Source organism: Aotus nancymaae, unplaced genomic scaffold, assembly GCF_030222135.1.
Source record: "Aotus nancymaae isolate 86718 unplaced genomic scaffold, 86718_ANA_hifiasm-v0.15.2.pri h1tg000016l, whole genome shotgun sequence".
In the NCBI taxonomy this organism is placed as follows: Eukaryota; Metazoa; Chordata; class Mammalia; order Primates; family Aotidae; genus Aotus; species Aotus nancymaae.
In genome coordinates, this window is record NW_026988428.1 from 56,635,046 (window position 1) to 56,660,814 (window position 25,769).

A 25,769-nucleotide genomic window follows, 5' to 3' on the forward strand; every position below is an offset into this window, starting at 1 on the left:
GATGTGATAGTAAAAGGAAATGCTCACTGGAGCATTTCTGACTTTGGATTTGCTTTTCTTCTTTCATCCTCCTTTTTTTTTGGTAGAGATAGGGTCTTATGTTGCTCAGGCTGGTGTCGAACTCCTAGGCTCAAGTAGATCAATCCTCCTGCCTTGGCCACCCAAAGTATTGGTATTACAAGCATGAGCCACTGGGCTCTACCTGATTTTGGATTTTTTGATTAGGAATGCTGAACCAGTTAAGTATCTACAAATATTCCAAAATCCAAAAAATTCTGATATCCAAACCACTTCTAGTCACAAGCATTTTGGATAAGGGATGCTTCAACCTGTATGTACATGCTACTACCACAAGATGAACCTTAAAAACATTATATTAAATAAGCCAGACACAAAATGACAAATGCCACATAATTCCACTTATATGAGGAACCTAAAATAGGAAAATTCAAACAGGCATAAAATAGAGTAGAGGTTACCAGGAGCTGGGGGAGGGAGGATTACTAGTGACTATTTAACAGGTACAGAATTCCAGTTTCGGATGATAAAAAACAGTTCTCAAAATAGATAGTGCTAATGGTTATACAACACTATGATGGTTGCACAACATTATGAACATACTTAAGGTCACTGAATTGCACACTTAAAAATAAGTACCATGGGCCAGGCGCTGTGGCTCACACCTGTAATCCCAACACTTTGGAAGGCCTAGCCGGGCAGATCATGAGGTCAAGAGATGGAGACCATCCTGGCCAATACGGTGAAACCCTATCTCTACTAAAATACAAAAAATTAGCCAGGCATGGTGGTGCACACCTGTAGTCCCAGCTACTCAGGAGGCTGAGACAGCGGAATCGCTGGAACCCAGGAGGTGGAGATTGCAGTAAGCAGAGATCGCACCACTGTACTACAGCCTGGCGACAGAGTGAGACTCAGTCTCAAAAAAAAGGCTACCATGGTTAATTTTATATTATGCATATTTCACCACAAAATGATTTTTTTAGTATTATATGGAGAGTCAACAATGCAAGTGTACATATTGGTAACAAAAAATTATCTAAAAAAGAAAATAATTTCAAAATTGGGATAGCTTTACCAACTCTATTATTCAAGATGATTTAAATGACAAGAAAAATCAATTCACTTATAAATAATTGTCATGCATCTACTTTATAGTCAAAGGCACACATAAGGAAATGGTCAATACTCAAGATTCGAATGCCCTCACCCACTTCTGAAAACTGTGGAAAAAATAATCTAACAGCCAGATGAATAACTCTGAAGAGCACAATTATTTAATCTGCAAATCCTGAGAGACCTCATTTTTCTTTTCTAACAAGAAACAGAAAGAGATCTTAAAGAGACTGCAACTATAAGATTGAGTAAAGGAAGGCAGTGGGTAACTTTAACAGAATCTTGAAATGAAAATCTGATTTTCTTCTGACTTTTGTGTAATACTTCTGCCTAAGATCTCACACATTCTGCCAAAGCAGTTCTCCAAAAATAAGGTAAAGGGATGTTACAATGTGAAGCCATGAAATAAGAGGCAGAACTGATGACAGGTATAAAACATAAATGTAAAGACAATTATTTTCTTAATGTTCCACATGTGGGATATAGTATTAAAGTATCTTTAGTTCATTAATTACTTTGTAGACCATTCTATCATTCAGAGGGAGAAACAGAGAAAGAATGGTCATTACAAATGTTAAGTATTTCAAAATGTTTACAGTATAAGGAGAATATAAAGATGTAAGCACAGCATGATCCCAATAAAATGTGTTTACATATTTATATAAATGTATTATGTATTTTAAAAACTGGTAATATATACACCAAAATGTTATAAAGGCTATATCTTTGATGGAGATAACTTAAAAGACATTTATCTCTTGCTTATCTCTTTTCTTTGTATTAGATGCTATACTAAATGTGTTTGCCTTTGGTTTTCAATTTTTTTAAGTGTGAACACCATATTAGACTATAATTTTGTGCTTATCTTCTATTTTATTTTTTTTTTGAGATGGAGTTTCGCTCTTGTTGCCCAGGCTGGAGTGCAATGGCGCGATCTTGGCTCACTGCAACCTCCACCTCCCGGGTTCAAGCAATTCTCCTGCCTCAGCCTCCCGAGTAGCTGGGACTACAGACGTGCGCCACCATGCCCAGCTAATTTTTTGTATTTTTAGTAGAGACGGGGTTTCACCATGTTGACCAGGATGGTCTCGATCTCTTGACCTTGTGATCCACCCGTCTCAGCCTCCCAAAGTGCTGGGATTACAGGCATGAGCCACTGCGCCCGGCTGTGTTTATCTTTTAAAGCATATGGTATTTTCCAAACTGTCTATAATAAAAATTTTCCACCAGTCAGAAAAAAGGATGGACATTTATTTTCTAATTAAGAGGTTCTTTAATAAAGATTTGAACATTCAGCTGACTTTTATTTTAGCCTATTCTCTTAACTCCTTGAAAGAACTCCCATAGATTATAAATTAAAAACCATTCTAAAGAGTAATGAAAAAGCAGGAGATGAGAGCAAAGTAAAGAGTCTTAGAGTCAATCCATTACCTAGGCATGGCTACAGAGCATGTAAAGCTGACCAAATACTTTTCCTTGCCTATTGCTGTCACCTCACATTCTTTTTATTTATTTTTTTTTGAGACAGAGTCTCACTCTGTTTCCCAGGTTGGAGTGTGGTGGCGTGATCTCAGCTCACTGCAACCTCCACCTCCTGGGTTCAAGCAATTCTCCTGTCTCAGCCTCCCAAATAGCTAAGATTACAGGCACGCGCCACCATGCCCAGCTGTTTTATATTTTCAGTAGAGACAAGGTTTCGCCATGTTGGCCAAGCTGGTCTTGAATTCCTGACCTCAGGTGATCCACTGACCCCGGCCTCCCAAAAGTGCTGGGATTACAGGTGTGAACCATCGCGTCTGGCCCGTTACCTCACATTCTTTACTTACCAATGTAGACTGAGTATCCCTACTCTGAAAATCCAAAATTCAAAAACACTTCTCAGTCCTGAACATTTCAGATAAAGAGTACTCAAGCTGTAATGTGGGATATTAGTAGTTTGTGCACATATTTCATAAGATGCTTCCATGGTGAATATACCATTGGGACCAAGAAACTGGGAAAGCAGTCCCCTAGTCACTAACATATGTCATTCCTATTATCTTTTCCCTACCAGACTCTAAAAATATTGATAGCAAAGTTCTGAGCCACATTCGGTTTCAAAGTAAATCACAACCTACTCATAAACAATACTGTTGAAAAGAAATAAAAGATTTAGGTTAAAAATTCAGTATTTTCAGAGTTAATTTTAACTAGGGTCCTTATCCTTAGAAGTGCAATTAGTCACTGAGCTATTTTCAGTGCAACTTGGCAAAAACTAAAGAACAAAGTGTGAAATGATTAAATATGATCTTAAAAGAACTGATAAACATAAAGAGAAAACAAATGCAACAAAAATGATATATTGATAAATTCTGTTCCAACTTCAGGTCAGGCCATGAGAAATAGTTATCCCTTGATACATACAGAGCATTGGTTCCAAGACGGGCACCGATCTCTTGGCCCAGCAACATCCATGTATATGAAAAGTCAGCCCTCCATATCTGCATTTCATTGGGAAAAAAAATGTGTATTATAAGTGGACCCATGTCATTCAAACCCATGTTGTTCAAGGGTCAACTGTACATGGAGGTAGAAAAAAATTATGCATCAATGTAGACTCTTTCAACAAAATTAGAGTCTAAATAAGGGTTCAGCAAGCTACTGCCCACAGGCCAGATCCTGCCCACTGTTTTTATATTGCCCATGAGCTAAGAATACTTAAATGGCTGTTTAAAAATACAAAAACAAAAACCCAAGACTATGTGACAAAGACTCAAATGGCCCTTTACAGAAAAGTTTGCCAACTCCTGCTGTAAGTTAACAACCCTTCACATATTTGAAATATTCTCAACACATATTATTTATTCTCTTTAAATATATATTTTTAAATTACCACTCTGAGAAAGTACTGGTTATGAAAACTCAACTGATTTAAAAACATGAAGATTCTACAATGAAACTAGTTAATAGTGGAGCAAAGAAAAGGATGAAGATGTTATGTTTTTAATTAGTTATTACTTCTAGCCTTTCAAAAAAGTAAACTTTTAAATTAGGTATATAAGTTACCAAAGTTACTAATATGTAGCCTTAGGAAACTAGGATAAAATAACTTAAACTAACTCGCAATACAATATTAAATGAAGGAAAGTTATTCCCCATATTCTCCTCACTCCCAGCTAAAGTACTATTTTCTATATCTATGTTAAGTAGTAAAAACTTTTCTAAATGAAATGTACTACACTGTCAAGACTGAATTGTAGACAGAATTCCAACATTTCTGGGGATACAATAAACAGGCACAGTCTTTTTGGAAAGCAATTACAGTATTTATCTAGAGCCACTGAAATGTTCATAGTCTTTGACACAGTAATGCCACTACGGGAAATGATGCTAAGAAAATAGGGTGTTTTTTTTTTTTTTAATGAGTTATAAAGAGATACTTAACACGGCATCCTAAAATGTCTTACAAAGAAAAATTACCTAGGCATTCAAAACTGACCCACAATCTTGCACCATTTACCTATCTTCAAAATGTACCCTACATCCAACCACCTACCACCACCACCATCCCCCTAATCCATGATAACTATTTTGTCTCAGGCAATCTGCAGCAATTGCTTCACAGCAGGTATCCCTGTTGTTAATCTTATAATATATTCTCCACACAGCAGCAAGTGATAATTTTTAAATGTAGGTTAGGGCCGGGCACCATGGGTCACACCTGTAATCCCAACACTTTGAGAGGCTGAGGCAGGTAGATCACCTGATGTCAGGAGTTTGAGACCAGCCTGGCCGACCTGATGAAACCCCATCAAAAATTTAAAAAAATTAGCCAGGTGTGGTGGTGCATACCTGTAGTCCCAGCTACTCAGGGAGCTCAGGTGGGAGGATCGCTTAAGCCCAGGAGAAAATAAGTAAGTAAATATATAATTGAATGAATGAATGAAAGTTAGATCACATCATTCACTTGCTCCAAGTCCTCCAATTGCATTCTTCAGTCTTAAAAATAAAAATGCAAAGCATTCCTCCTTCCCTGGCACCTCTATGTTTCCTCCATAGCATGTATTATAGTTTGTAATTATGTATGTACTTGTGAAATTGTTTAAGTCTATATCCCCTACTAGGCTTTAAACTCCGTGACGGCAGGGGTCATGTCTGTTTCACTCACCCCTACACACCATGTACCTAACAGTCTTGAACACTATAGGTAATCAGTACTGCCTCTTAAATAAGTGAATGAATTATATGATGTAAATATATGCAAATACTAAAAAATAAATGAAAGTTTGTATTACAATTAAACAGTAAACATAAACACAATTTAACAGATTTTTCAATAATATAAATCCTTCTCAAATATTCTAAAGATACTACATATTTGAAATGAAAATTTCACAGCAAATTCCCCCACTTTCAATGTAATAGTTTGCAAAGATAGATTTTTTTAATCTTTTTTTTTTTAATTTATTTTTTATTTTATTTTTTTTTTAAGAGATGGGGTCTCGCTATGTTGCCCAGGCTGGAGTGCAGTGGCTATTCACAGGCGCGATCCCAGTACTGATCAGCATGGGAGTTTTGACCAGCTCCGTTTCCGACCTGGGCTGGTTCACCCATCCTTAGGCAACCTGGTGGTCCCCTGCTCCCGGGAGGTCACCATATTGATGCTGAACTTAGTGCAGACACCCAATCGGCATAGCGCACTACTGCCCAGAACTCCTGGGCTCAAGCGATCCTCCCATCTCAGCCTCCCGAGTAGCTGGGACTACAGACACGCGCCACCGTGCCTGGCAATATTTTTAATCTTTCAACAATTTGCTTTAAAATCTTCGTTTCATTTTTCTCTTATAAAACAATCTTAGGAAAAGAAGCACCAGTTTAAGATACGATTAATTTTATGAGGACAATGAAGTTGTTAATTTTTAAATGACAATACATATATTAATAAATCTTAGCTTCTATTAAATTATATATAATATGGAAACTTTTATGGAAAAATACAATCAAAACAATAGACAAGAGATTTTAATGTATTTATGGGAAGGAAGAGACTAAGACTAGGGAAAATAATGCAAGAGTCTTCAACAGTATTAATTTTTCTATCTTGAAAAAAAAAAACAGTTAAACCACATGTAGCTAAATGTTAAGATATGAAAGAGCTGGTTGGTACACACATGAGGTTCTTTATACTACTTTTCTATAAAACACTAAGAGTGTACCCATTTTATCATTACTTACAATAGTTTTCATATTTTTACTTTAAATTTGTGTTGGTTTGATAAGCTACAAATTCTTATTGTTTTAATATCAATTTATTTAAGGAATAATAATCTTCATATTAATTGCCAGGGTGTGTCCTTTGCCCATGTGGAATTTTAATCTTCTTTTACACTGACTTGCCTGATTTTTTAAATGAAGTGTTTCTTGGTTTATTAAATGCCTTTAAATGTTATTTTGATGTATAGAAACTTCTCTGTAGACCTATTTGGAGGAATTTAAAAGCTAACTCATTCAAGGTAAGATAACCTCATTAACCAGAACATCAGTCTGTCAGTTTCCCATTATAATTAATAATTAAATTATTCAGTGTGTTCACCTTTTAACATACTCAACTTAGTTTTCCAAAGCAGGCAGTGACCCTGACACAGAAAGACATATTCCATGTATCAAAACAAAATAATATATATATTCCAAGTATATATTTTATTATATTGTAGTATAGTTAACTAATAACTTTTACTAAAGGTAACCATATTACTATTAATAGTAATTTCAGCAGTCAACATTACTGAGCCCTTACTTTTATGTCAGATACTGTCGTAAGTATATTAAAACATCATCCCATTTAATCTTCACCTTAATGCTGCCAATTCCATGAGATGCTCTTCTCAATATGAACAGAACTGCTGAAAATGTCAATAATGTAATACTTGGGGATTTCCTTTTAAACTCTAAGTTTTCTTAGTGTATTAAGTATTGTAAGGACTTTTTACATAGTGCTTAATAATGTGTAGGAAAAAATGAGAAACTTTTACTCAACTAATGCTCAAGTACTTTATGTTATTATTCCGAAAGATTATTTAAATCTATCACAGAATGATGTGTTCCACACTATTGTTTATAAGCCATCAAAGACTGTTGTGGACTGTCAGAATTATAACAGAGAAAAAACAGGGAATTTAGGGTATGTAAACAGAGGTTGATGAGTTCATTCCCATCTACCCACATTGGTCTCCCCTGTATCATAGGAACACTTACTGAAAATCTAGGTGTCACGTTCTGTGTCACACATTAGTTTCTGACCTCAAGCAACTAGAATGAATGGAAGAGACATGAATGTAAATAAATAATTAAAATAAAATTAATGCAAGACAAAGTACAACGGTGGCACACAGAAGAGATCAACTTTGTATGAATTAAGACAGACCAGGGGGCAGGGGGCGCACTCCAGGCAGGAAGGAGCAAAGCGAATGCAAAAAACATGGAACAGCATGTTGAGTACACAGAACCAAGGATATAAAACTTTATATATAACTTTATTTATATATATAATATAACTTTAGCTTAGTACAGCGGTCCCCAACTTTTCTGGCACCAGGGACTGGTTTCGTGGAAGACAGTTTTTCCATGGACAGAGTTAGGGGATGTCAAGATGAAACTATTTCACCTCAGACCATCAGGCATTAGATACTCATACAGAGCATGCAACCTAGATCCTTGCACATGCAGTTCACAACAAGGTTCACGCTCCTATGAGAATCTAATGCCGTCGCTGATCTGACAGGAGCTCAGCCAAGTAAAGCTCACCTCCGTCTAGCTGTGCAGCCCAATTCCTCACAGGCCACAGGGGGGTACCAGTCCGCAGCCCATGGTTTGGGGATCCCTGACTTAGAGGCCTTAGAAATAAGCAGCAAGAAGTGAAACTGGACGATCAAGCAGAGACCAGCTTATGGAGGGTCATGTGTATCCTATTAAGGAGTTTTAAATTTCATCCTATACAAAATCACTAAAAGGTTTTTAAAATAGGAAGGGAGGATCAGATTCACTATTAGCATTATTATGACAAATTATAGAAAGGAACAAAATTTTGGGGGCCTTTCCAGACACTGCCTCATCATATCCACTCAGATGCACCAGTAGCAGCCAACAGCACCACCTCTGCAGGAATAAAGCCTCAGCAACAAGGAGCCCCTTCTCTGAGCTTCCAGTTCTAATAACCCCCAAATCTTCCCAGCATTCCCTGAATCTCAGGAGTAGTGGCCATTCTTGATGTTACTGTGTTACTTTAGTGTTTTTTTGCCTTTCAGTCTTCTAACACCTAATTAGTTTTCCACGCTGAAATATTTAGTGTGGCTCTGCTTTCTGGACTAGACTTCTGACTTCTATAAATGTTAAAAATGGGTGGAAATAAGAGAGAGAGAAGAAGGGAGAGAAGGAGAGGAGCAAAGAATGGGAGATGAGCCAGGAATTATTACAAGAAATGACAAAACTGACCGGGTGCAGTGGCTCACGCCTGTAATCCCAGCACTTGGGGAGGTAAATCATGAGGTCAAGAGTTTGAGACCAGCCTGGCCAACATGGTAAAACCCTGTCGCTACTAAAAATACAGAAAATTAGCTGGGCGTGGTGGTGGATGCCAGTAATCCCCGCTACTCAGGAGGCTGAGGCAGAAGAATCGCTTGAACCCGGGAGGCAAAGGTTGCAGTAAGCCAAGATCACGCCACTGCACCCCAGCCCAGGGACTCTGTCTCAATCAAAAAACAAAAAAAAGTAATGATAAAACTTAAACTAAGGCAGCAACAACAGTATGGATCAAGGAAATTAAATAAATTTGAGAAATACTTAGGTAAAATAGTTGGTACTTGGCAGTTCCTCAAAAAGTCAAAGACAGAGCTACCATATAACCCAGCAATTCCACCTTAGATACATACCCAAGAGAACTGAAAATATATGGTCACACAAAAACGTGTACATAAATGTTTATAGTGGCATTATTCAAAATAACCAGTAAGAGAAAATCACTCAAACGCTCATCAACTGAACAGATAAACAAAATAAGATTTATCTATATAAGTATTACTCAACCATAAAAAGGAATGAAGGACTGATCAACAAAGGAGAAACATAGATGAACTCTGAAAACATAATCCTATGTGGAAGAAGCCAGACACAAAAGGCCTCATACTGTATGATTCTATTTATATGAAATAATCAGAGTAGGCAATTCCACAGAGACAGAAAGATCAGTGGTTTTTAGGGGCTGGTGGGAGAAGGAATTGGGGAGTGATTGCTAATGGATGTGGACTTCTTTTTGGGGTGATGACAACATTCTGGAATTAGTAATGGCTGAACAACTCTTGTGAACGTACTAAAAACAACTGTACAATTGAAAAGGGAACATTGTATGCTATGTGAATATATTTCAATTTTTTTAAATAACAGAGCTTATATACAAAGGGGAGGAGTGAAGGAAAAGATGACTGATACTGAGCATGTTGAATTACCTATGCTCATGGGTTGTCCTGGTGGGTATGACCTCCAGGCAGCTTGAATCACATGTCCGGTGCTCAGGACAGAAGCCTAGGCTGGAGATAGACTTGGGAGTCTTCAATCCATGGACAGCCAAAGAACTTCACTTATTTGTGCTATGGGCTTGGGCAAACTCCTTAATCTCACATGTTCTCTAAGCTATTGTTCCTTCAGCTGTAAAAGTCGGTAAATAATTGCATACAGGATTTTATACATAGATTAGTATTAAAGACCATGAAAATCTCTTTATAAAATGAAAAGTGCTATAAAAAGTTAACTGCATTATGTAACATACTACACGCAGCCCAAAAAGTAGGGGCAGGCCACTGGCTACTAGGAACTGTTCAGAAACAGTATCTTGTCCTTATAAAATCATTGGGCATCCATAGCTGAAATAATTTTGCAAAACTGGTCACCATATTTCAAAATAAATATAATGGAGCTGGGCAAATCACAGGGAAGGGGAGCTAAAACTGAAGGTTACAAAGGATTTCTGTTTTGATTAGGGAGTGAGGATGTTAAGGAGCTTGTTTTCATGTCAGAATTTTCAATTAAAAACTAAGACAGGCCGGGCGCGGTGGCTCACGCCTGTAATCCCAGCACTTTGGGAGGCCAAGGTGGGTGGATCACGAGGTCAAGAGATTGAGACCATCCTGGTCAAAATGGTGAAACCCCCGTCTCTACTAAAAATACAAAAAATTAGCTGGGCATGGTGGCGCATGCCTGTAATCCCAGCTACTCAGGAGGCTGAGACAGGAGAATTGCTTGAACCCAGGAGGCAGAGGTTGTGGTGGGCCGAGATCACGCCATTGCACTCCAGACTGGGTAACAAGAGCGAAACTCCGTCTCAAAAAAAAAAAAAAAAACCTAAGATATTCACTAAAAGTAAGGATAAAGAAAACAAAGACTTCTTTACCAAATGCTGGATACTTCAAATTAAAAGAATGGTGAACATTAGCTTCATACTAGAGAAAATTAAACGTGTACTAATCCCAAGAGAAAAAACTAGTTCAAAAATCTGAATAAACTCAAGGACAATTTTTACTTTTTTTTTTTAAAGATGGGGTTTCACCATGATGGCCAGGCTGGTCTTGAGCTCCTGTCCACAGGAGATCCACCCACTTCGGCCTCCCAAAGTGCTAGGATTATAGGTGTGAGCCACCACACCCAGCTCAAGGACAATTTATATGACAAATTTTGAAAATAAGGATGTAATGACCATAACCTGTTGAAGTCAGGTGGCATTCATCTACAAGTGATCATTCGAAGTCTACTAAGAATGAGAGGCTGGAATGGCCATGGATCCAATCTTAATCATTATAGCTGCCAATATAATGTTCATATTTTATATTATATACCTCTCAGTTATTCTTTATTTAGCTTTAATAGTAATTTCCTTAATCTAAGACTACATCTAAATTACCCAATTTATTGAGGCTTTAAAAAGAAGCATGAAATAATCTAATGCTATCTGGTATTTTAGTGCCCTTTCTCTCTCCAAAATGAATAGTTACTTTTCCCCCAGCCCCAATGGCATAAGCTTATTTTTAAAAACTAAAACACCACAAAAAATGAGGGAGTAATTAAGTTTGTTTTTAGATAAATGGAATAATATTCAACACAAGGTGCTGTGACCCAGCTTCACTTACATAATGGACATTTTTCAATGTCAGTATATCTAAATCTACTTAATCTTTCCAACAACTATATAATTTGTATGTATGGACATACCATAACTTATTCACCCATTCTCTATTGGTAGACATGAAGATTATTTCCATTTTTAAAAAATCATAAACAATGATGCAATAAACCTTGTATATACATCTTAAACATTTATCCAATTAAGTCCTTGCATAAATTACAAGAAGTTGAATTACCTGGTCAAAGGACACATAGTTTACATTTTGAAACTACTTCCAAACTGACCTCCATAAAGTCTGAGGGTCTGTACTCCCACTACAGTATAAAGCACACATTTCTCCATATCCTTCCTAGCAGTTATTTTAACCTTAGCCAATATGAAACTACAAAAATGTTATTATTGTTTGAACTTGCATTATACTCATGAAGTAAGTGTCTTTTTATATGTTTATGTTACTCATTTTATTTTTTTGGTAGACAAGCTGCCTATTTATATCTTTAGCACCCCCCACCCCTTTTTTTCTATTTGTGTTTGCTTTTTTCTAATTCATATATCAGATAGCTTCCTATTACATGAACCAAATGGTTTTTCTAGGTTTTGTCTTATATCTTTGTTAAAGACAGCTTAATTTTTATGCAGCCAAATAGCTCATTTTTTTCCCAAATGTTTTCCTTAATGGTTTAAGGATACTCTGATAATAAGACAGGATTCTCATTTTTCTCAAGGGAGACAAATATTTAATCCAAATTCCACAAATAAGGAAACTAACCTAAAGTTACATCATTCGATATATGTTACTTAGGTAATACTGCAAGATCCATAATTTAAGAATGACATTGTCATTTTCATTTCACAAGTGTACAGTTTAGCATATAAGTCTATACAAGGAGAAACAGGGTAGAACCAGGGTTCTCACTCTGGAAGAAAGAAGGTGAAGAATAGTTAACTGTTAACTGTTGATTGTTAATAACATGCATTTCTGACCTCTGTGCCTTGCAAAGGGTCTAGAAGCAGTGACACCCCATAGTCACTATATAAATACACCTAAGACCCAGATATTAGTGTCTAAACACCATTCCCCACTAAAAGGAACTAGAGCTCCTTAGACAAATGGCTGAATCCAGGGTGGGTACAGGAAAAGAATGAGGTGAACCTGGAATACATAGTGCCAGAAAGTAAGGAAGAACTCAAAAACTGAAGGAGACATGTTAAAAAGATACAGAAGCCAGCTTAAAAGGGTCTTATCAAAACAAATCTGAGCATCGAAATCAGTAATCACAGTAACAGACTTCAACACATTAAATTAAAAAGAATTCATGAGTCCATACTGATATAAATAAAATAAACCAAACAAATAAATGAGGGAAGAAAAAAGATAGAGCCTGTTTTAATGGCAGATGCCAATTAATTAATCTAGAAATGATGACAGAGTTAGAAGATTACCACTTTGCAACCATTATGGTAGTAATTTATTTAAGCAAGAATAATGAATGGATGCTAAATCCTACTGGATGCAAATATATTGGAGCACAGTGCATTTTTAGTCTCCAAGTATCTCCCCGCAGAGTACTTATTAAAGTCATTAAAGACAACTTTGCAGAGAGAAATCTGATAGATATCATCTTAACCAAAAAATCAATGTTATCAATAATGGGACAAACCAGCATCATGTGCTTCCTGTTGTGATCCAAGGTGAAGGACACAACATCACTTATGTAGCATTCCTGCCCAAACTGTTTAACCTAAATCTGATCATGAGGAAACAATCAGACAAACCCAAACTAGAGGACATATTACAAAACAATTGGCCTGAATTCTTTGTAAAGTGTCATTGTCATAAAAGACAAAAGCGGAGAAACAGTCTTAGATTAAACAAACTGAGACAGGACAACTAATTTTTGATCCCGAATCAGAAAAAAAAAATTGCTAAAAGGCTATTCTTAGAACAACTCACAAAATTTGAATACGGACTAGATATGAGACAAAGGATTACAACAATGCTGAATTTCCTAAATTTCATCATTATGTTGTAGATATATAAGGAAATATTGTAGTTACACAAGGAAATATTCCATTGTTAGAACAAGGTTAGATACTTTTTCTATGAAGGTAAAAAGTCTATAAAGATTTAAAGATAGTAAATATTTTAGGCTTTTAGTCATTTTGGTTGCAACTACTCAGCTGTGCCACTGCAGTGTGAAATCATCCACACACAGTATATAAACACATAAGTATGGTTGTGCTCCAATAAAACTGTATTTAGAAAGACAGCAGCTAGGATTTGGCCAGAAAACAGCCCACAGTTTGCAGACCCCTGTCTTAAAAGTTATACCAAGTTTAGAGGTGAAGGGTCATAACATGTGCAACTTAATCTCAAATAGTTTAGTTCAGCTATTAAAGAATATACATTCACGTAAGTGTATACCTCTATACACAGATGAACAGATCTAGAAAAAGCAACTACGGCAAAACGTTAATTAGTGAATCTAGTTTAAGAGTAACAGCTACTCACTGTACTATTTTTTAATACTTTCCTATAGGTTTGAAATTTTTAAAAAATAAAACATTGAAAAAAGTATCTAAGGTAGTTACTGTGTCCCTCTTTTATCCTTTCAAATATTTTATTTTCACTATTTCTACTAAGTTTTTGTTGTTGTTGTTGTTGTTTTTGAGACAGAGTCTTGTTCTGTCAACCAGGCTGGAGTGCACTGGCGTGATCTCAGCTCACTACCATCTGTGCCTCCCGGGTTCCAGTCATTCTCCTGCCTCAGCCTCCCAAGTGGCTGGGATTACAGGCATGCACCACCACGCCCAACTACTTTTGGTACCTGCAGGAGGTGCTGGAACCAATCCTCAGTGGATACCAAAGGACAAGTGTACACCTAAAACTAACAAGCTCCATGAAGGCAGAAATCTAGTCTGTTTTGCTCCCTAGTGTCTATCTCCAGCCCAAAGGAAGACTGCACGGTATAAAGAGGGCAGTGAAGAACATTTCTGGGATTAAGAAATTAGTTGTATTGTTAAAACCAGAATCTTCGGAGATTCCAAACCAAAAAATCATTTTTTTCCTTTCGCTTATTTCCACTACCAACTTCCATTTGTATGTTTTTAAAGCTTTGTATTTATAAAAACCTAAGGTAGAAAAAGACATGACCAGTAAAGTTTAACATTCAGGTCTAAGTAAATACTTATTAAATAAATCCTTATTCTTAATTTGACCTAAATACAGTGCCTGAGTTTTATGTCCACTTATTCTACAAATCAGGTGCTCCACAACTATTCTACAGTTCTATAAAAACCTACAAAATGTGAACTTTCACAATTTGCCACTTCTGAATAGGACCCTCATAACACCCCATGCAACGTAACACCAAGCTTTGACTCCATTAAGCAGCTCCTGAGTACATGCAAAGAAGCTCAGAGAGCCACACTGCTGCTTTTTAGTCCCTTCAACAAAGTAAGCTCAGTAAGTGTTAACAACAGAACCACCCAATTTTCTCATACATCGCCTAGTTTCTTTTCTTAGTTCAGTATACTCACCTACTTATTTAGTTAGGCCTAACTAAACCCACACTGCAATCTTTCCATTAATATTAGCAGAGAGTAAAAGTGATATTTTAAGTTTTTTAAATCAATCATGTAAAATAAAACTTTTAAATAAAACGGATACATTTATAAATTGATGATACCCACAGTTTAAACAGGGAAACTATACAAACAGGATTTGTTATCTGTTATAAAAGCAAATAATTTGACCAGTAGAGGGCACTCACAAAAGTGGGGAGAGTTTCACAGCCTTGAAGAGAAAGGCATTTATAAAACTGCTGTGTCTCTGATTTTAAACAGAACGTTTTAATAGAACACTGGAGTAAGCTAACATATTATTAATTTACAAAAGGTAGAGTTTAAATCTATGTTATAGTTGAAAATCTAACATAAACCTAATGTCAGAGACATGAATTTGGCAATTTAAAGGATGTTTAAAGCTACAGGTAACATATCAGGGTTTGGACCTTAGCACTATTGAAGTTTGGGGCCAGATAACTCTGTTGTGGGGGCTTTCCTGTGCACTGCAGCAAGTTTAATATTAGGTTGGTGCAAAAGTAATTGCAGTTTTGCCATTAAAAGTAATAGCATCTACTGAATAGATGCCAGTAGCAGTCCTCTCTCCCCAAGTTGTGGCAACCAAAAATGTCTCCAGATGTTGCCAAATGTCCCCTGGAGGGCAGTCACCCAACCATCCCTCATTGATTACTACAAATATATGGTAAAAACTCAGATACATGAGTTTTTACCATATAACAAATATATGGTAAAATTTAATTTTACAAATTTTCTCTCTATAATCTACCTACTTTATTCGTAGGTAAAATGAATTCTATAATGAATATGGAAAAATAAAAGAAACTGAAAACTGATAAACCCTGGTAAATAAATACTCCACAGCTCAGAACACTAAAGATGAAACAAACCAATTTAATTATTAATATGGTCTTCCTCTTACTGAATAGGAAACTGTTCCATCAAAGAAGGGCATAATACTTGAACTGAATTATAGGTGCCAGAATAAAAGCATGCAGATGTTAAACAATTAGAGTCAAGGAAAAAATACTTTGTGCTATATTTATTCTTACTAGCATATTATATACAGTAGATACTTAATATATATTTGGTAAGTGATCAACTGATCACTCTGATCTCTGTAACTACCTGTATTTTTTTAAAACAAAACTTACTCTTCCACCACATTTTACCTTAAAAAAAAATTTCAGGGTTTTGATAACAAGTGATCTCTGAACTATAAAAGCAGATATTTCTAGCCAAGTATTGTTTTTAGGGGCTATTTTGAGTTTTTAATAATCTTGCCCTACTAACAAGGCATTTCATCATCTCTTTAGTGGACTTTTTCTTTTTTTTTTTTTTGAGACGGAGTCTAGCTCTGTTGCCCAGGCTGTAGTGCAGTGACGCAATCTTGGCTCACTGTAACCTCCGCCTCCCGGGTTCAAGTAATTCTCCCAATTCAGCATCCCAAGTAGCTGGGACCACAGGCGCCCGCCACACCCAGATAATTTCTGTGTCTTTAGTATAGACAGGGTTTCACTATGTTGGCCAGGCTGGTCTCGACCTCCTGATCTCGTGATCCGCCCACCTCAGCCTCCCACAGTGCTGTGATTACAAGCGTGAACCACCTCGCCAGGGTGGACTTCACAAAAGATAATGATATATCCTTCACAATGCAAGTAAAGGTGATTATGCGCACAGCCTCAAATATAAACATACTCCATCTATGTGTCATGCCTGAATGATTTAACATCATATCTCTGCCACTAAGTTGCCATTAAATAGTAGGCTAATTTCAAATTTTGATATATTGACAAATCTGACTTAATTTCCATTAATAAATATTTTCTTAACTTGAAAGACAGCTAATTTTCAGTTTTAAAAAGCTTTACAAGGCCAGGCGCAGTGGCTCACACCTGTAATACCAGCACTTTGGGAGGCCGAGGCGGGCAGATCACGAGGGCAAGAGATTGAGACTATCCTGGCCAACATGATGAAACCCTGTCTCTACTAAAAAATACAAAAATTAGCTGGGTGTGGTGGCACATGCCTGTAGTCTCAGCTACTCGGGAAGCTGAGGCAGGAGAATCACTTGAAACCGGGAGGCGGAGGTTGCAGTAAGCTGAGATCGTGCCACCACACTCCAGGCCTGACAACAGAGCAAGACTCCATCTCAAAAATAAATAAATAAAATAAAAAATAAATAAAAAGCTATACAAGAGTACAGTGGAAATTCTACTTAATTTGGTCTCAGAAAATTTAAATTCAAATCCCACCACTTACTAGCTATGTATCCTTAGATGAGTTAGAACCTCTCAGAGTCATCTATAAAATGAAAGAAACAATGGCCACCCTCCTTATTTACCTCTTAGTGTAAATTTTACAAAATTTAAATCATCAAAAAAATACAATATTACAAATTTTTTAAAAATTTCATTCCATTTTAAATGTAGAAAAACTGCTATTAATTCCAAAATGCGCAGTCATAGCCTTTCTAATCTTCTCTGACCCATACTATTCGCCAATCAAAACCTAACAACAGCAGTGAAATCCCAATACCCTCCTAAATTTTTAACTTTTTACAATAACATGGAGTCAGCATTTCTGTTTAACGAACTATTTATTAAGTTAAACTACTAAATTCTCTTGCCTTTCTCACAATTTACACCAAGAACTTAATGTAACGTGTCAGTTCCCTCAGAGACTCATTGTAACTTGGGAGATAAGAGATAATCTCAGATACCTTTTTCCAAGTGACTAAACTACGTCAGGGACCATCAGTTTCAAAGTTCACAGGTAATCAATGCTTCCCAGAGTCAAGTCTCCTGGTTTCGCAGAAATCATAATCAGAGTTATGGGTTTAAGTTTACAAACTTTTACAAACTTTTTCAACCTTCCCCCCGCAAATAAAGGCTTAATTGTTAGCTTTATTTCTTCAAGATTTATATTGCATTTTAACAATTACAAGCAAAAGGTTTCCTAATCTACTTTATCATTCATGACGTCATGCTTTATGTACTCATATAGTATTCATGACCTCTGATTGGAAACAGAGTGTAATGGACTTTCTCAGATCTTCAGGGAGGACAGACCGCATTTCCAGTAAAACTACCTTTCAAAATCCCAGGAAAATGTTCATGCATATGGTGAATTCTGTTAAAACTTCCTCTTACATCTGATTTAAACAGTAGTCTGCCAAGTAACCCTGGATTTGCAATATAGATTGAAATGCGTGCACTATTCAAACCTCCTTGAAGAAACAAACAAAACTATAGTACACATTGAATTAACTTGTCAAAAGTAAATATACAGAGACTATCGCACAGGCAGTCTACTTCAATTAGACTGTTTCCCTTTACTATTGTAAATTCTTAATATTGGAAGCCAAATAAAGTTGCTTCTATGTTTAACTCAAATCTTTGCAAATAACCATTACTTACTCACTTTTTTATAGTACAAAAAATACATGACATTTCCTTATGAATTCAGTTATCTAATCAAACCTCCAAGTTCTAAACTGCATAAACACCTTCCCAAGGCCATCAATGCCCTCAGAATTCACCTCAGTGCAGTGTTTCTTTAAGACATTACACAGCACAGTTCCTTAATAGGGCACTTTGACCTGTTCTAGATTTCACAGCTTGGGACTTGAAGAAAGTTCTTAGAAATTTTTCAGAACTGATTTTTTTAAATTAGTTCATTAGATGTAGAATAAATGCTAAAGGATTAGGACTGCTTAACCTGGGGTAAAGAAACCTATGAAATAATCTAACAATATAGGGCTATTTCAAAGACAAGGTGATATGCTTATTTTCCATCTCCACTGATGTTAAATTTAATATGAAGATTCAAATTATGTGTAAAATATGCTAATAAGTATGTTCTGAAAATGGGTTAACAAGGACAGGTGGGGAATGTCCCCTCCTGCAGGTATTTGAGATCAAATAAATCCTCATCTGCTTGGGATGATTTGAGTCTAATGCTGCCAGGAGGCAGAAGGAAATACTACTACCTGACCTCTCAAGGTCTCTTCCAGGCCTTTATTTATCATTCTACTGCTGACCTGTACTTTGGTAAATTTTCATTAAACTAAAAAAATCTGAAAATAATCCTTAAAAACATAATAAAAATGTATGTTTACTCAAGGAAATATTGTAAAAATCCTAATATTTCCTTTAGTAAATTTAAAAATGACAACAAAGCAAAGGTAAAGTTGGTAATGGTACTTTTACATAAATCACACCATAGGCAAAGAATTCATTTTTTAAAATTTCTCAGGTAGTTGTAGGTTCTCCACTACTTTAATGTTGAGAAGATAGGAAAATACTGCTAATGAAGTTTAAAAAAAAAAAAAACAACCATCAAACAATTACATTTCACTAATACAATTAAATCTAACTTTTACATATGATGTCACAATACCAAGAAACCCACAAAAATAAAAGTTACATTAAAAAGAACGTCTTTTAGGTACAGATAAGATATAAATTCTCATTTTTAGCCTCTCGCAAAACTCTGAAACACACTTCCAATCAACATGCACAGAGAGTGAACATCATGGACCTTGACATACTCCCAAGGGAAGTAAAGCTCCCATACTGATAGTTACATGTAACTTTAGTTAAAGCCTTGAAACCCAAGGTACATTTCAGATAATTTAAAATAACTTTCAGCATAATTATCTTGTAATAAGTACTCACGAAAATGGTCAGAGAAGTCTTTATTTGTACCAAAGAATGGTCCTGCACCAGTAATATGCATAATATTAAAACAAGATTTACCTCTATTGTTGGATCATATTCGTCCACAAAATGATTCTGAATTAGCTGTATCGTCAAGGCACTCTTGCCTACGCCACCAGCTCCAACTACCACAAGTTTATATTCAGTCATTTTCAGCAGGCCTTATAATAAAAATAATGAAAATGTGTCTAAATTAGAACACGTCACACGAGGTTAACACACTATCAAATACTCTATCAGTACCTTTTAACACAAACTCATCTTTATATGAAAAGTTATTTCAAAATACCTTACAAAATTCAATCATGAGAACTCCAGTTGAATACAGACGTATATCATAATGAACTGTACTTCATTTATAAGCTCCTCCATCAACGTTTAAGAAATATGCACAAATACTACATAGATAGTTCTTTTATCTTAAATTCAAATTGCTCTATCTAAACAGCCAGACTGCTGTTTTGTAGCAGCTAAAGGCTCTCAAAAGATCATGACTTCACTCATGAAAAGTGTCTAGCACAGTGCTCTATACCCTGTAGACACACCCTCAAAAAAAGTTGTTGATAGCTATCTCCACTCCTATTGTTACAGTTTTCCTAGTTGACCCTCACCTCTAAAAGTCAGAAGTCAATATGCAACAGCTTCAGAAAAACTTTTAAAGCATCAGGGCAGTAGTTCTCTTGGATAAATATTAACAGTAAAAATCAGATGGGGGTTGGGAGAATGTCAAACGAAGCTGGATTGTGTCACGGGGAAATAAAAATTTAAACACGGAGGCAGAGAGGAACAATATTTGATGACATTTAAATTTGTAAAATATCTTTGGAGAAAAAAGGAGTAGGAGGTTGCGGTGAGCCGAGATCGTGCCACTGTACTCCAGTCTGGTGACAGAGCAAGACTGTCTCTAAAAAAAAAAAAAAAAATCTCTGGAAAAAATAAAGGTAAAAACTAATAGAACTCTGAATTAACTATTCAGTACAGGTGATGTGATCACCAATCACAATACATAATCCTGTGTTACTGCTGCACAAAAAAAGAAAATTAAATAAAGATTAGAAAGTCAGGCACAGTGGCTCACACTTGCAATCCCAGCACTTTGAGAGGCTGAGATGGGTGGATCACCTGAGGTCAAAAGTTCAACAGTCTGGCCAAGATGGTGAAATCCTATCTCTACTAAAAATACAAAAATTAACCAGACGTGGTGGTGCTCGCCTACAGTCCCAACTACTCAGGAGGCTGAGGAAGGAGAATCGCTTGAACCCGGGAGGCGGAGGTTGCAGTTGCACTCCAGCTTGGGCAACACAGTGAGACTCCATCTCAAAACAAAAAAGATTAGAGATAAACATTGTTTTTATTAAGAAAACAGCTGTTAAGAGATTTAAGTGAATATATCTCAGTAATTCATATGACTGTTACTCTTTGATTTTCGTACAATGTCTCCCAACAGGTGTATGGACACTGACAACCTGCTTAACAAACACCACACAGAAAATAAAACGTGATATTTTTAGTCAGTTGTTTCAAAATTTTTAAAATAATATGAATGTTTAATTTCATCTCCTTTCCCTCACATAACACATTATTACAAATAAAGAGAAATGAAGAAAAAATGGCAGTGAACGCACAATTATTTATTATAGGATGAATAGTTCCAGATTAATGAATGTGCATATATTGTAGGTAAACACTAAATACACAGAGCATCCTATTTACTGAAGATCAGAAATAATAATTTGCTTTTCCAAATGATAACCTGCTAACCTTACTCCTAAGCCCTGTCTCAAAGGCACCACAGGCTAGAAAACTTGTATCACACACACTCTGCTCTACCTAGACTTACTGGTTGCTTGTGTAGGGCAAAGTTAACAACCACTACAAACACATATCTTATCCCATTTGCCTCCACTCTTTATTTCAAATGTAGGCCAAAGCAATTAGGAAAAGATGAGGACAATTACACTAAAATGTATCCTCTAGCTCCCTGCTTACCCCAACCTCCCCCGAACCAGTTTGGATAGCCTAAAACCGTTCTCAAAATGTGGTCCAGGAACCCCTCAGGTTACTAAGACTTTTCTGGTGTGCAAGTCAAAACTGTTTTCATAATAACACTAAGATGTCCTTTACCCTTTTTTCATTTCCATTCTTTCACAAGTTTTCCATATGTGTGATCACAATAGATTGAATGCAGATGCAGGTATGAAAATCCATGTCTTTATTTATTTATATTTATTATGTAGACAGAAGCAAAACCAAGAGATCTAAATTGACTTGCAAAGACCTGACTTAAAGTGGATTAATAGTCCTATTTTCTTTTCTTTTCTTTTCTGAGATGGAGTTTCACTCGTTGCCCAGGCTAAAGTGCAATGGCGCCATCTCTGTTCTCCGCAACCTCCACCTCCAGGGTTAAAGCGATTCTCCTGCCTCAGCCTCCCAAGTAGCTGGGATTACAGGCATGTGCCACTACACCCGACTAATTTTGTATCTTTAGTAGAGACGGGGTTTCTCCATGTTAATCAGGCTGGTCTCAAACTCCTGACCTCAGGTGATCTGCCCACCTCGGCCTTCCAAAGGGCTGGGATTACAGGCACGAGCCACTGCGCCCAGTGAGAATCCATGTCTTCTATTAAGCCACATCGTTAAAGAGATTTACTAAAATGTGAAATAATTCTAATTTTTGGTTTTGTTTTGGAAAATAGTTAATTTTTCACAAAATATTTTATTCATATTACCAAGTAATGGGCTTATTATTGCCATTTTTAATGAATTAATACACTTTTAAAAATTGTTTTAAAAAATTGTTTTAATTTATAATATGGTAAATATCTATAAATCCCACACAAATCAAGTATTTTTTTAATCCTCAATCTTTTTTCTTTATAACAAAGTCTCACTAGATTGAGCATGCTGGTCTCGAACTCCTGGCCTCAAGCAATGCTCCTGCCTCAGCCTCCCAAAGTGCTGGGATTACAGGCAAGAGCCAACTTGCCCAGCCCCTCAGTAACTTTTAAGAGTGTAGGCTACACGTGGTGGCTCATGCCTGTAATCCCAGCATTTTGGGAGGCCCAGGCCGGTGGGTCACCTGAGGTCAGTTGGTCGAGACCAGCCTGGCCAAAACGGTGCAACCCCGGATCTAAAAATAAAAAAATTAGCCTGGCATGGGGGTGGGCGCCTGTAATCCCAGCTACTTCTGAGGCTGAGGCAGGAGAATCGCTTAAACCCAGGAGGCGGAGGTTGCAGTGAGCCAAGATCGCATCACTGCACTCCAGCCTGGGTGACAGAGTGAGACTCTCAAAAAAAAAAAAAAAAAAAACCAGTGTAGAGGGGTCGTTAAAACCAAAAAGTTTATTAGCCTAGGAAATACTATGGACAGACACTGGTTTAGAGTTTGTGTATATGTATGAATTCAGAGCCACATATACTTTCTGGTCTACTTATTTATGCAATGGTTGTTTCCTCAAAAAAAAAAAAAAAAAATCCTTGAATTAGAATTTTGAAACCAAGTCACATTTAAATCCACTAGAAAGAACTGGGTTCCAAAGGAGTCTTATCACATGAAGATCATGGGAGGGAGGGGCTCCCTCACCCAGAGTTAGAAAAGCTAGCAAGGAGTGGGCAGGTCTTGAATCCAGCAATTTTGTTATGGAAGAAAATTCATTTTTATTTGTCATAAAACTGCATTACCATCTAACATCTCTTAAAAGCAGGTATAGTGTGGATGGCTACAGTCTCAAAATAAACTACTGTTGGCAACCATATTCGATATCTGTAGTCTATCACATGTAGGAGTCAGTATTTTGGACCTTAGTCACTTCAGAGTGACACCAGTTATATGGTTAATTCTGAGCTGATAATTACAAATAGACCTTTCCTCTTTATAACTTACTCTTTAAATGATTTGTTATAAACATAACATATATATTGTACAACAATTAGAAAACCTTTCTGTTTTGATGGGTATCAAGATTTAAGAAGGCTAACTTAGGACTTCAGCTGTAAGATGCACTGTCACTTTGGGAGGCCAAGGCAGGCGAATCACAAGGTCAGGAGTTCGAGACCAGGCTGGCCAACATGGTGAAACCCCGTCGCTACTAAAAATACAAAACATTAGCCGCGCATACTGGCAGGCGCCTATAATCCCAGCTACTCGGGAGGGGAGGCTGAGGCAGGAGAATCGCCTGAACCCGGGAAGCAGAGATTGCAATGAGCTGGGACCACGCCACTACACTCCGGCCTGGGCAACAGAGCGAGACTCCATCTCAAAAAAAAAAAAAAAGATGCACATGCCCATCTTAGGCTTAGCTAGTGGATTGCTACAATTCCTCCGTAAGTTTAAAAAAAATCATGTAAGTGCTGTTTTGGAATACTGTAATAATTCTTGGGATGAAGAACACATCTGCAAAATGAGGGTGGTATAGAAGAGGGATGAGGGTAATACAGAAGAAATAGGGGAAAGGACAAGAACAAGTAAATTAAACTTGAAGTACTATTTTTGTTATTGCTGTCTACACTCAACTAGCAAGGAAAAAGCCTCGCTTCTGCTCTGCGGGTTTTCTTCGTGTTTAATTTGACCAAGCAAAACAGACCTGGGATTAACTTTTTCCTTTTCACTGTAGGTCACAGGCTCTACGTGTAGGGTGTTGGCCACCTGTTCTTCCACCATCTCTACCTCCACCTCCTTCTTTGTGGCCACAGCAATGTCACAGCCCATACATGGGGGAGGGGAGCAGTCTGGAACTCGGAGGCAGATACATTTTTTTCCAAACAACAATAACCTCAAACAGTGGTCTCTAAGCACTTTCCTATGCTCTTCCAAAACGTGACCTCGCCTTACTCATACATCCTCTACACACGGAAAAGGACCACTATCCGTCCAGCCTGCGCTCGAGGGAGAAGTTTATACCTTCGTCCTAGAGATGCCAAATGCAGCAGGGAAGGCTGGACCGAGGCAGCCGAGTGCTGGGAAGGGAGGCAAGAGGTGCAGGAGCAGGGAGAGGGGGAAGGGAAGCCGGGGCGCAGCAGGAGTAACCTCCACCGCACCCCACCGCCCCGAGGGGCAGCTGGCCCGGCCCGAGTTTCTCCCCAGCAGCCTCCAGCCGCGGCTCTCGGGGAGGAGGAAGGAAGGGGTTCCCCGTCCAGGAAGCAGCACAAGCGGCGACCGCCTCCAGCCTCACCCTCCTCAGCCCCGCACCGCCCATTCCTCACTCCCCGCGCTACCGCGTCCGCGCGCCTCCCCATGCAGACCCCCCTCACCCCGCCCGCCCGGGGCCCGCGCCCGCGCCCCCCGCCCGCCCCTCCCGGGACCCCTAATTCATTCACTCGCCGCCGGCCCCGCCCGGCGCCGGCAAAGAGGGTCAGAACCCAGGCAGGGGCCCAGGAGGGGTGGTCCGCTCCGTACCTCTCTCCCGCACCTGGGAGCCGCTAAGCCTCTGGCCCCGCCGCCGCCTTCAGTGCCTGCGCCGCGCTCGTTCCCAGTCCGAAATGGCGGGGGCCGGGAGTACTGGCCGAGCCGCCGCCACCGTCGCCGCCGCCACTGCCGCCGCCGCTGCTGCTGCCTCCGCCGCCGCGGCCTCCGCCTAGGAGAATCGAGCTCCGAGCACACCGATGAGTTCGGGGCCGGGCGGCCGCAGAGGGCAGAGCTATCGATGCTTTCCGCGCTCGATTCCTCTTCAGACTGGAGTATGAGAGGGAGCGGCTGAGGGCGGTGTGTGAAGAGGGAAGAGAGGGCGGCCGCGAGCGGCGGCGGGGAGGAGGAGGGGGCCGGGCCGGGCCGGCGTGGGAGGAGCGGGGGCCGGGCCGGCGGAGGAAGGGGTGCTGGAGCGGTCGAGGGTGGGGAGCTGGGTCTGCTGGAGAGCGAGTCTGGGCGGCGCCTCGGCGGGAGGAGGGACTGCCGGACCCACGCGGTGGCCCGCCCCCTGCCTCGCCGCAAGGCCGTCCCAGCCGCCGCGGATTCTGACCCGGAGTGGGACCCGACCGCGGCGAACTGCGGACGCCACCAGGGAGACGCCGCAAGCGGCCCCGCTGCCGCGCCAACCGGTCTCCAAAGAGAAGCTGCGAAGAGCACCGCGCCACCCTCGGGGTCGGCCTGTTCTGGTGCACATCCATTTACTCTCACTAACTGAACGTAAATAAACAAGCAGTCACCAAAAGTGGGAGGCGACTTCGGGGACTTAGGGAGACCCGGC

General features: G+C 38.6%; 1 protein-coding gene across 6 annotated transcripts in view; it reads right to left on the bottom strand.

Annotated features, from left to right (window-relative positions):
* KRAS (KRAS proto-oncogene, GTPase) overlaps positions 1–25,070 on the bottom strand; it is a 49,204-nt gene extending 24,134 nt beyond the window's left edge. For 3 of the 6 annotated variants that reach the window (XM_012457165.3, XM_012457167.3, XM_012457159.3), the window contains exons 1-2: positions 24,983–25,070; positions 19,627–19,748 (exon numbers count right to left, since the gene is read on the bottom strand). In XM_012457165.3, the coding sequence (XP_012312588.1) occupies positions 19,627–19,737 (111 nt within the window). In that variant the 5' untranslated portion in view covers positions 19,738–19,748; positions 24,983–25,070. Of the gene's footprint in view, positions 1–19,626; positions 19,749–19,876; positions 19,896–20,198; positions 20,214–24,170; positions 24,190–24,982 lie in introns of those variants that run through there. The other 3 variants (XM_012457164.3, XM_012457161.2, XM_012457160.3) reach the window with 3 other exon arrangements.
* Positions 25,071–25,769: the final 699 nt, after the last annotated feature.